Here is a 13,254-nt window from a genome sequence, read left to right on the forward strand (position 1 = left end):
ATGGAAAATGTCCCAACTTCGAGTCTCGGTCCGGCCCACAGTTTTAATCTGCCAGCTTAGAGACTGCTCGCTGACCTGAGGGATGGACAATAAATTATAGCTACAGTCATAGCAACATTTTAAGTTGAAAAATGATAAAACCCTTAATAAATTATGGTGACGATGTACAAACTGCTTCTTGAAAAATCATTAAAGTGAAAACATGAAACCGTAAGCACGGTGTAAATGCAGAAAAGAGCGAGTGACAAGAGCGCGAAGGAAGATGGACTGCTTCCATTTCTTTGTCGCACGGGGACTGTGGCGGCCACGGAACACACAGGTGAAGGCTGCATCTGCTGGACTAGGGAGACTGGCAGGTAGGTAGTAGGAGGAGACGCCACAAGGTCTTGCCATAGCATAGCCCTGTGCAGCATGTGGTCTAGCGACCGGCTATAGCCACGGGTGGTGTCCGTCTGAGTCTTGCTTGTGTATTTCAGAACATTGCTGAATGTAAGCGGCAGTTAGTTTCTTGTTTCACTTAGCTTCGGTCGTGGATCGACTGAAAGAATTACATAGGTGTTTGTATGTACTATTCGTTTAAATTCTTAACACAGACATAGGTCAGCTAAATGAGCTCAAGTGCAATTATTGTTTCATATATTAAAAATTGTTATATCAAACCTAGTTTTTCTCTTGAAGCTCCTTCAGGATCTCCTCGGTTACCAGTCGAGTTCCTATCATCTTAAAATTCTAGCTTTAGCCATGTGTATTAGCTCCTGCTACACGATCCCAACTCTGCTTGTTGACGTCTTGAAACCGCTCGCAGGACGCAAGCAGAAGTAAGTGTCATGTTGTTTGATCGAGGGTGGCTCAGCGATGCGATAGTATGAAGCTGGAAGTAATCTCATGTACACCTCCTTTCCTGAAACCGAAATCGTTTTAACAGGACCTGACGGATTCCTCAGTTTCACTGGGAGACGAAAGTCACCTTTAATGTTGTGTCTGTTGATGACTCTTCAGGTACTGACAAAATACCGCAAAAGTATGGCAAGAAATCTGTGATCGTGTCTGCTTCCTTTCATTTATTTTGTTCCCTCAAACGGGCTTGTTTTGTTTCGAATTCGAAATGAATTTGTCTTTCAGAAGAATTATTCTGCTGGAAAACCGTCGCAAGGTGTTGAAGGTTGTGTGATTTACAAAACGTGATCCGACGGCAGACCCGATAGCTATATATCGAACATATCCGCTGGAAAAAGGTTCAAATGGTTCAAATGGCTCTGAGCACTATGGGACTTAACTGCTGAGGTCATCAGTCCCCTAGAACTTAGAACTACTTAAACCTAACTAACCTAAGGACATCACACACATCCATGCCCGAGGCAGGATTCGATCCTGCGTCCGTAGCGGTCGCGCGGTTCCAGACTGTAGCGCCTAGAACCGCTCGGCCACACCGGCTGGCGCTGGAAAAAGGGTACGTAAGCGTTGACTGAAAGAAACTTTATAGTTAAAAGTAAGAAACTGATTCTCTCCGACAATAACACGGTGAAAAGTAACAAGTTGCAGTCTGATTGAAAGAAATGTAGCTCATTAATGGTGTACGGCATTTTCCATGAGGTAACAGCCATCATCTGTTGTGTCCAGTTGGAAATCACCACGACATCCCCCCACAAGGAGCGTTGCATGACTGTCTAGAGATTAATAACGACCACGGAGTCGAGTTTGGGCCAAACTGACGCGATGCGCCACTGAGTTACCTGAGATATGTCGTTCTGATGTTCTCCCGTCTCTTTAGATGACAATGTCTCCAATATCTCTCCACTTCTTCATTTCGAACAGTTCCCAGTTTTTGTATGTAAGTGTACCGTACCTACCTGCGTGGAGTTCTATGGCAATCTAGCACACAGTCAGGCGCTGTAGTGTTGACAATGCATGGTTTTTCATTCAAGCGCGCATGTCTTTTTAGGTAGAAGTTGAACATTCAGTCAGTTGCAGGCAGTCATAATTTTCAGTTGGTCGTAATTGCAGAAGTGGCATTACATGAAACAGTAACTGATATGATTCAGAATATTAATTTAGACGGTGAGCAAAGCAAGGGAAACTAATTGAGAGGAAAATATTAATTAGTAATGAGAGTGAAGAGACTGTGGTAAAGAGTTGTTAAAACAGTAGTTTCCTGATTAAGAATGGCGCAGATGAAACTTCCTGGCAGATTAAAATAATGTGCCGGACCGAGACTCGAACTCGGGACCTTTGCTTCTCGCGGGCAAGTACTCTACCATCTTTTTTTTTTCTTTTTTCTTTTTTTTCATATTTAATACCAGTTTTCTTGACTATGAACCAGTTTAAATACAATCCAATTAAACACATACAATAACACAAAAAAAAGTTCCGGAAGCAAGGTTAAAGTAAATAATAATAAGGAACCAAGTGACTTTTATTTTTCTTCTGTTCGTTCTCGTTCAAGGTGTTGTGGTGGTTTCACATATTTAACCAACACCCATTCTTTCAAAAATGATCTTCAGCATGTTGCCATAGTGCTTCTTGTGGTTGCGATACGTGCTGATTTTTGCATATTCACATTTCATGTAAACGCGGAATTCTATCTCGTTGTCCGACCCAAGTGTGTGGATGACATAACTAACATATTTTCCCAGTAACCAGCTAATGGCGTTGGTTTTTAATTTCGGAAAGTATGTCATGTCTGGTCTCAGGACGAGCGACGGCGTTATATATTGCGTAGAGGATCTGGTGAGAAAGGCGATTTGTTGCCTGATCCAATTCCAGTTATGCACATTGCCGCCACAGGTGAATCTGTGGCTGAGTGTATCCTCCAGATTGCATTTTCCACAAAGGTGTGTCTGGTTTAAACCGATCCCATATAGTCTCTCGTTGGTGCTGATGACATTATTAACTGTTTTGTACCATGCGGAAATAGCGTCTGTAGATAGCCCGGCATAGTTGATGTTCCGCCATACAGCTTTCCAGTCACAATTTGGGAATTTCGTTTCAATTTTGTTTCTACCCTCATTTAACTTCCTTTCAAGTATGATGTCGCGCGCTGTGATACGTGTGTTGCTTCTGATTTCGTCACTAAGATAACTTGCTTCGAGGAAAAAGTTCCTCACATACTGCAGACGGGCATTAATCCTTCGCACATCAATCGGTGCTTGCAGGCTATGGGGTGTCACAGCCTCAAAGAGCTTCGCGGTTATACATTGTGGAAGTTCTCTGAGTATATGGAAAGTCCGTTTGAGGAACAGAGCAGACGCTTTATTGCGAATATCCACCAAACCGAGGCCCCCGTTTCTGACATCCAGTATAACCGTAGTCGCACCAACCCTGAATATGTCTCCTCGCCATAAATAATTGGTAACAGTGGACATGATCCCTTTCGCTACAAGTTTAGGGATTGGAAATACCTGCGCAGTGAAATACGCTTTAGACAAAACGCAGGAGTTGATGAATCTGACTTTTTGTACCAGGTCCATAGTTCGATGGATGTTCTCCATTACAGCACCATGAACTTTCCTCCTAGTTTCCGTCCAGTTAAAAGCAGCCATCCGCATCGGACATGCCATTAAGGTGATTCCCAAAGTTTTATGTTTGTTGTCTTGTTTTGCCCATGCCAGTCGAAGGTGATATAGGCCCCGTAGATTCAATATTTGACTTTTGTTTTCATTTGCTGTCTCTCCCGACGCTAGACAATATCTTTGGATTTCTCTGTCCAGTGTAACAGTCTCCTCCTTATTCCTTATTACAACGCCCACGTCATCAGAATAAGCTCGTATGACAGTTTTCTCACCACTCAATGTTATGCCTGTTAATCTTGCGTGGACAGTGCGGAGGAAGGGCTCTAAAGATACTGAAAATAAAAACATTGATAAGGGACTGCCCTGTGGAACCCCTCGCCTTATCTGTATGGGTTTAGATGTTTGGCCATTGATTGCAATTTTCGCATTTACACCTGTTGCAATATTCCTTAGCATGTTAACAATCTGGGGGTGGAAAGCCATTCTTGACAGCGTCGCAAAGAGGTATCTATGACTAACGCGGTCAAAAGCTTTGTTGAAATCTATAAAGATTAAAGCACATTTTATACTTGTCTCTGAGGTAATTGCAATGACGTCTCTGTATGCAGATAGACTTTCGAATATCGTTCTGGTCGGAGAGCAAGATTGGTGATGACTCAATATTTTGTTGGAAAAGGCAGAGAGTCTTTTGTTGATAATACGCGAAATTATTTTGTAATCAGAATTTAGTAGCGAAAGAGGCCGAAAATTGTTTAAGTTGGTTTTGCCTTTACTCTTAGGAATCAGTACTATTTTACTTTCCTTAAACTCTGCAGGGACCGGTTTTCCGTTCAGGACCTCATTTGCCATGGAAGTGATCTTGTCCCCAATTATAGACCAGTAGCGGGCATAAAACTCCACAGGGAGGCCATCAAGTCCCGGAGATTTGTTGAGAGGTGAGTTACGCACTGCCTCATGCACTTCATCTTTAGTAATAGGTGACAGGATGTCATCGTTGTCTGTTCCCGACAATTGTGGACCTAAAATAGTGAGAAAGTCCTCGAGAGCTGCATCTTCCACTGTGGTAGGGGCATATAAGGTTTCATAGTACCTGTGGACTTCGTCCAGTATTTGTTTCTGGCATGTGAGCCTCGTACCAGCATGCGTCTGGACTTCATCAATTAAAGTTAGACGTCTGTTTTTAGCATGCCGCACCAAGTGATACAGAGAAGCTGTTTCATCTGCTACGACTGATGTGGCTATCGATTTAATTTTGAGTCCCTCCATCTGTTGCCGTTTAATGCTTAATAACTTGGCTTTTATTTTTTTGATTTCATTTAGACGAATTACGTCATCATGGGCCTGTTGATATAAGTCTCTTAAAACTTTATAATAAAACTCCATTGTATTCCTCAACTCCCTGTGCCTCGCTGCACTATACTGCATGACAACTTTCCGCAGCCTTGGTTTAGCCCTCCTTGTCCACCAGTCAATGACTTTTGGGTGCTTGTCTACTGTGCGGAGGCACATAGTCCACGCAAACCTTATTTCCTGTTCCAGTTCTTCGTCAGTTAAAACAGAGATATTTAAGTTCCATTGGCCTCTGAATCGATGGGTTGGCTGCACACTTAGATTAAAGCAAGTTAAAAGTGTACTGTGATCGCTAAAATACACTGGAATAGTCTCAACGTTTAATAAATAATTTTGCAAATTTGGTGACACGTAAATTCTATCTAGTCTGCTGCGGGAGTGGCTGGTTATATACGTGAACCCGACTGACGTCGGGTGCTGAAGTTCCCACATATCCTTAAGGTGTAGATCACTTACTAACTTTTTTAACTGTGGCGAGTAGTTGAAGTTGGGTTGTTGATCTTTCTGGTTTAAAACACAGTTAAAATCTCCACCTAGTATAAGAGAACACGGATTTTTCCTCAATAAATAAATCAGTTCATCTTGAAAAAACTTCGCACGATCCAATTTGTGGGAAGTTCCTGATGGGGCGTAAAGGTTAATCACTGTCACATCGAAAATTTTTATGCCTATGGCTCTTCCTGATTCTAGTCGTTCGATTTCAGTCACCGGAATGCCTTCCCTTATAAGAATGGCTGTACCGATATTGGCTTCCGTAGAAACATTAACAATTTCAAAAAAGCCTGGGATCCGAAATTCCGCTATCGCAACTTCTTGTAGCAACGCGATATCTGTTCCGGACTGGTACAAGAATTCTTTTAGTGCTGCCAATTTCAAGGGTGACTGTATTTTATTAGTTAATAGTAGTAATGCTATAAGCTTGCAGCACAGACATACCGGAAGAAGCTATTTGGGTTGAGGTTCGGTATGATTATAGCAGCAAACGTGCTTCCCTACAAGGCACGATCTTTACAAGCTGTGTGCCCATTACATGTACTAACTGCCTAGAAAAATTTGCACTCCTTTTAAACAAATAGCTTGAGAAGAAAAGTATCCTGAAATCCTGACAATGCATTGCTATAAGTCACTGTGGCCATTCTCTTTCTCCTCGTCAGTGTTGGCCCTGATGACTTCATATTTAATATTCTTTTTCTTGATGTTTTTCTTCTCTGGTGTGACTTTCGCTTGATGACGCGTGACAGCAAGACTCGGTGTCTGTCGCAGCCGCCGGCGGTGGCTGAATGGGGCAACGGCCGTGGCTTGCGAGTCGTCAATGTTTGGTTCCGGCGTGGTGTCTGTTGTGTTGTTTTGCTGGCGAGGCGGTGATGCTTGTGTATTTCCTCCTTCGGCGCGGCGTTGCGCTTCGGAGTCAGCAGGTTCTTTACCTGGTACTTCCTCGTACGGTTCGCACTGTAGGGGTTGTGCACTTGATGCGGTTATTTCAGCCGTGACCTCAGGCTCAGGGTCACATTTCCGTGAAAAATCACTACCCGCAGCGTCACTATCTGTTCGTGGCGGTTTAAGTCCTTGTGCGGAAGTGGGAGCCACATCGACCTTCATTCCATCTCCTTTTTCCACTTCCAACAGATCTTCAGGACTGGGCTTCGGCCTCCTGGCAACGGGTGTTTCACAGGAAGAGTCCTCATCAACATTTCTTTCAGTGTCCTCTAGAGGACGCTTTTTTGTGGGAATCTCGCTGTCACGGGACGGAATTTCAGCAGTTAATGCAGGTTTTAAAGACAGAAAGTCATTAACATTAAGTGCAACATTTTCAGAGGTAGTAACAGGATCCACGACCGCCGCCGGATCTGAGCTACTCAAGCACGACTCACGGCCCGTCCTCACAGCCTTACTTCTGCCAGTACTTCGTCTCCTATCTTCCAAACTTTGCAGAATCTCTCCTGTGAACCTTGTAGAACCTGGAAAGGTAGGAGACGAGGTACTGGCAGAAGTAAGGCTGCCGGCTGTAGTGGCCGAACGGTTCTAGGCGCTTCAGTCCGGAACTACGCTGCTGCTACGGTCGCAGGTTCGAATCCTGCCTCGGGCATGGATGTCTGTGATGTCTTTAGGTTAGTTAGGTTTAAGTAGTTCTAAGTCTAGGGGACTGATGACCTCAGAAGTTAAGTCCCATAGTGCTCAGAACCATTTGAAGTAAGGCTGTGAGGACGGTGCGTGAGTCGTGCTTGGGTAGCTCAGATAGTAGAGCACTTGCCCGCGAAAGACAAAGGTCCCGAGGTCGAGTCTCGGTCCGACACACAGTTTTAATCTGCCAGGAAGTATCATATCAGCGCACACTCCGCTGCAGAGTGAAAATCTCATTCTAGAAATGACGCAGATACTTACTTTTCGGACTTTGGAATCCCGGAAGATTGTGTGTGGAATTATGTCATTCTAAACCCGTTACTGATCGCATTTCCTACACTTTGAGCTTCCTGCGCTGGATATCAGTACAACAGCATGCCATTTCGAAGTCTGTACATCAGCCTGTAATGTGAACAGTTGTACTGCAAATGGATGCTTACTGTGTGAAACAAAGTTGCAAGATTACTTAAATAAAAGTAAGGTTCACGTGTAAACTGAGGTGAGTAGATCTTCGTAGTTACTTTTATACATACTAATATTAATTTTGATAAAATATAAATACAGTACACTTGTAATATTCATTTACAACTTAGCAGTCCCGTCAGGTCCAGGACAATGACTTCACAAATTGAGGCCACATTGATTTTTGGTTGCTTCGCTTTGAAGTTTACAGCTTTTTCTGCTTTCAAGACCTTTTACAATAAAAAAATATACCGTACTTGATGAGGATAGTAAAGCATTGCATTTTATAAAAAACAATAGAAATAATGCATGACTTGTAATACATTAATGAACTTAGTAACATTTTGTTTTGTTTCAAACCACGGCTGCCTAGTACAGAAGAGGTCTTAAAGACGAGGAAATTCATACTCAAATAGGAAATTCTCAAGATGATATGACACACCATCTAATATAGTGATGTAGTGAAGATGAAATTGTGATAGTACTCTGCGAGATAATAATGCAAAAACTTTTCAGGCGTATGCTAGTACTTCACAAAACAATACAGAACCTGAGCTAAGTACTAATAAGGAAGATGCAGACAATGAAGAAAATTTTCAAGCTGTATCTCATGAGGTATGTGCTAGTATTTCACTGAACGCTGATGGACCACTGTGCAGCTCACTTTCTTTAAAATAATTATGGAAATTAAATATGCAGTGTATCCAAAATCCAGAAATATAGAACAAAGATTGAAGTGGTGGGACAGTTGTGCAAGGTTATAATGTACACATGAGTGGCGTGGATAAAGCTGACATAGTTAGGTCTCCTTAGGAAACTGATAGTCAAAAAAGCATTAAAACAGACTGATTTCTGCAATGGTTGGAATGACCCCTGTGAATTCCTATATTTCATACTGTGACTTAAAAGGGATATTTCGATTGATTGACTTCAAACCTGGGACTACACTTGGTCTACCCACACTTGGAAAGCAAATGTCCAGAAAACTGGGAAGGCCTAAAAACGATCAAAATTCTCCTTTGTCCACTCCAGGGAGAACAAAGACAGCATTTTCGGTAACAAACGACGTACGTTTTCAGAAAACAGGATCTTACTGGTCAACGTCTGTCTATTCAAAAGGTAGGTGTGAACTTTCCTCAACTACAAAGCTGTAATCAAGACCAAATTCGAAGTGTTCGTAGAGTATTATTTTTTATGTTAATGAAAAAAAGAACTGTTTTTAGATGTATCACGAGAAGCAATAATCGTAGCTGTATGGTTCTTTTCGGACTTCACAGTCTCTTAATGCACTTGTATAATCATAACGGGACTTACAAATTCTCTGAACATTTTATGTTTTTAATGACTCTGTATGTCCGCAGCTCTTGGTTTCGCGGTAACGTTCTCGCTTCCCGAGCACGGGGTCCCGGGTTCGATTCCCGGAGGGGTAAGAGATTTTCACCTTCCTCGAAATGACTGGGTGTTGTTGTGTCGTCTGCATCATCATCATTCGTCCCCATTACCGTCGGAGGAAGGTAATGGCAAACCACCTCGGTTACGACTTTGCCTAGTACAGCGGTGCGGGTCTCCCGCATCGTCCCCTACGCTCTGTCTACTAGTACGGGACTTCATCATCAACAATGACTCTATATCATGTTTTCAAAAATTTGCTATTAATTCAACAAGAGGTCTTAAAGCATTAAAGCAAGCATTTTGAACCCTGATTTTTTATTTTTACAATGACAGTAAATAGGGGTTAAGTTTGTCAGTCACGTGTGAATGATGAGGAACAATAATTGTCATATACAGGGTGAGTCACCTAACATTACCGCTGGATATATTTCGTAAACTACATCAAATACTGACGAATCGATTCCACAGACCGAACGTGAGGAGAGGGGCTAGTGTAATTGGTTAATACAAACCATAAAAAAATGCACGGAAGTATGTTTTTTAACACAAACCTACGTTTTTTTAAATGGAACCCCGTTAGTTTTGTTAGTACATCTGAACATATAAACAAATACGTAATCAGTGCTGTTTGTTGCATTGTAAAGTTTTAATTACATCCGCAGATATTGTAACCTAAGGTTGACGCTTGAGTACCACTCCTCCGCTGTTCGATCGTGTGTATCGGAGAGCACCGAATTACGTAGGGATCCAAAGGGAACGGTGATGGACCTTAGGTTCAGAAGAGACTGGAACAGCACATTACGTCCACATGCTAACACCTTTTTATTGGTCTTTTTCACTGACGCACATGTACATTAACATGAGGGGTGAGGTACACGTACACACGTGGTTTCCGTTTTCAATTACGGAGTGGAATAGAGGGGGTCCCGACATGTCAGGCCAATAGATGATCAATGTGGTGGCCATCATTTGCTGCACACAACTGCAATCTCTGGCGTAATGAATGTCGTACACGCCGCAGTACATCTGGTGTAATGTCGCCGCAGGCTGCCACGATACGTTGTTTCATATCCTCTGGGGTTGTAGGCACATCACGGTACATATTCTCCTTTAACGTACCCCACAGAAAGAAGTCCAGAGGTGTAAGATCAGGAGAACGGACTGGCCAATTTATGCGTCCTCCACGTCCTATGAAACGCCCGTCGAACATCCTGTCAAGGGTCAGCCTGGTGTTAATTGCGGAATGTGCAGGTGCACCATCATGCTGATACCACATACGTCGACGCGTTTCCAGTGGGACATTTTCGAGCAACGTTGGCAGATCATTCTGTAGAAACGCGATGTATGTTGCAGCTGTTTGGGCCCCTGCAATGAAGTGAGGACCAATGAGGTGGTCGCCAATGATTCTGCACCATACATTCACAGTCCACGGTCGCTGTCGCTCTACCTGTCTGAGCCAGCGAGGATTGTCCACAGACCAGTAATGCATGTTCCGTAGATTCACTGCCCCGTGGTTTCTGAAACCCGCTTCACCGGCAAACAGGTAGAACTGCAACGCATTCTCTGTCAATGCCCATTGACAGAATTGCACTCGATGATTAAAGTCATCACCATGTAATTGCTGGTGTAGCGACACATGAAACGGGTGAAAGCGGTGACGATGCAGTATGCGCATGACACTACTTTGACTCAGTCCACCGGCTCTCTCAATGTCCCGTGTACTCATGTGTGGGTTCATGGCAACAGCAGCAAACACACCAACTGCACCCGCTTCTCCTATGACGGGCCTGTCACGGACCAGTTTGCGTGCTACGACCATACCTGTTGCATACAGTTGGCGGTAGATGTTTTGCAATGTGCGGCATGTTGGATGCTCTCTGTCCGGGTACCGTTCTGCATACACCCTGCAGGCTTCAGCTGCATTTCGTCGACACTCGCCATAGATGAGTATCATCTCCGCCTTTTCAGAGTTCGAATACACCATGGTCACAATTCCTACAACACTACACTATCACAGACGTCTGGTAACACGGTGTACTACAGTTGGTCTGCGTGCGGAGACGAATGCAGAATAACAATAGCACCAAGCGCTACAGGCGGAGCCGGCCGAAGTGGCCGTGCGGTTCTAGGCGCTGCAGTCTGGAACCGCGAGACCACTACGGTCGCAGGTTCGAATCCTGCCTCGGGCATGGATGTGTGTGATGTCCTTAGGTTAGTTAGGTTTAACTAATTCTAAGTTCTAGGGGACTAATGACCTCAGCAGTTGAGTCCCATAGTGCTCAGAGCCATTTGAACCATTTTGAACAAGCTACATGCGGACACTGCGACAGCTAGACCAAACCACAACAGTGCACTACAGTCACACTCGTAAACACGGTCGTCATCGTAAACATGTCCCTGCAGATGCTGCTCGCCGACCGTGGCCCGTGTTTGTTACAACACGCAACTGAACGTCGGAGGTTTCAAGCGTCAACTTTAGGTTACAATATCTCCGGATGTAATTAACATTTTACAATGCAACAAACGGCACTGATTACGTATTTGTTTGTATGTTCAGATCTGCTAACAAAACTAACGTAGTTCCATTTAAAAAATGGTAGGTTTGTGTTAAAAAACATACTTCCGTGCATTTTTGTATGGTTTGTATTAAACAATTACACTAGCCCCTCTCCTCACGTTCGGTCTGTGGAATCGGTTCGTTAGTATTTGATGTGGTTTACGAAATATATACAACAGTAACGTTAGGTGACTCACCCTGTACAGTGTTTCAGCCAAATTTTGATGTTCGAGGGGAACAATCAAGAATGGCGCTAACCATAGTGAAAATGGTATTGTACCAATATTGGAGAGTGTAGCAGCGAGCAGCGACTGACAAGGGGTGAAATGCTTGTGAATCGAACTGTGAAATTTTTTACGTATTTTGCTCGTTATGACTGACTGAATATAGACCATTCTCCGACTATTGAGTAATTAAATTAAAATTAATAATGATCTAATAATAATCAAACTGTGTTCAAATCGAAATAGGAACAAAGAAAGGGTACTAGTCACACGATCACCTTCATGTGCTTACTTGCATCTTAGTTCTATCCCCAACTAAATAAATTCCACTTGCATGAGTTAAACTTACGACCCATAATATTGTCGAAATATGAACCAGTGTGGCATTGGAAGCTAACACATAATAATGGAATATGAGAAGAGAATCAAAAGCTGAACAAACTAAACGCAGAATTGTAGTGAACAATTTGTTAAAAGTGAAATTTATTTTCGTGAAAACAACGTCCTTTCATCGAGTTTACACTCACGTTTGTACATTCTCTGCACATATGTAAAACAACGAATGAAGATTCTCTTATTTATAAATCTTTTGCTAGTGCTTCAGATACGAAGCAATAAGCTTTAAACGTCTCTCACAGCGAAAAAATTCCGAACAGTTTTGTACTGGCTGCTGCAGGCAGAACGCGCTACCCCCTGAAGTTCACCCGACGCCCTCCAACGGCGACAGTGGGCGCAGGCGCTCCGAAAGAGCCGAATGCTGGACCTCCCGGGATGGAGAGGTCGCCGCCGGTCGGGCCGAACGAAGGAGCCTCCAGGGCGTTCCCGAAGGCCGGGCCCGGAGCGCCTCCTCTGCCCGTGGTATCGAAGCCCCCAGCGCCGAACCCGCCGGCCGAGGCGTCGAACTGCTGGCCGCCGCCGCCGAAGGCGCCACCTGCGGTCTGTCCCGGCAGAGCTCCCACCCTGGGGGCGGCCAGGTTGCCGTCTGGACGGACCGAGCCAGACGCGAAAGCGTTACCGGGAGGCGCCAGAGCGAGTCCGGAGGCGGTGGGGGTGGGTGCGGGGGCGGGCCTCGGTGCCAGCGACCGCAGCTGCTGGCCGCCCACCACGCGCCCTCCGCCTCCGCCGCCGCCACCCCCGGGCGCGGGTGCGGGTGGGAAGACGGGCTCGCCCTCGTAGATGACCTCGGCGTGGAAGCCCGACTCTTCGGTGGCGGAGTACTTGACGATCTGGTTGCGGCCGTCGGGCAGCTGCACCGCGTACTGGCCCTCGATGCCCTTGCCGTCGCTGTTCTCCTGCTGGCGGAAAGCGGCACCGCTCTCCGCGTCGCTCACTGAGTACTGGAACTGGTACGGCTCCGGCTGCAACAGTGACGGCGTCTTCTGACGTTAAAGAAGCACACTGCATCACTGTTCCAACATCATTTGGACGGCTCTTGTTTACTGGAAATGGGTGGATAAACGGGCAGGGGAAGAATACACGAATCGCCACAGGAAGTTACTGTTTAGGATGCTAAAGGGAAAGAGGAACGATACAAATTTTACATATTCACATGCACCTTTACCTTTAACCCAAATAAATACAGATTCATTTTGATTAATTTTTCTTTTGCTACGAGTATACAAGACGAGAGGCGATGTTC

General features: G+C 44.5%; 1 protein-coding gene across 1 annotated transcript in view; it reads right to left on the reverse strand.

Annotated features, from left to right (window-relative positions):
* Positions 1-12,068: 12,068 nt before the first annotated feature.
* The window catches only part of LOC126190932 (cuticle protein 19.8-like), a 30,454-nt gene continuing 29,268 nt past the window's right edge, over positions 12,069-13,254 (reverse strand). Inside the window, exon 3 of the mRNA XM_049931571.1 lies at positions 12,069-12,973. Coding sequence (XP_049787528.1) covers positions 12,302-12,973 — 672 coding nt within the window. The 3' untranslated portion in view covers positions 12,069-12,301. The remainder of the gene's footprint in view (positions 12,974-13,254) is intronic.

This window comes from Schistocerca cancellata, chromosome 6 (assembly GCF_023864275.1).
Source record: "Schistocerca cancellata isolate TAMUIC-IGC-003103 chromosome 6, iqSchCanc2.1, whole genome shotgun sequence".
NCBI classification, from domain to species: domain Eukaryota; kingdom Metazoa; phylum Arthropoda; class Insecta; order Orthoptera; family Acrididae; genus Schistocerca; species Schistocerca cancellata.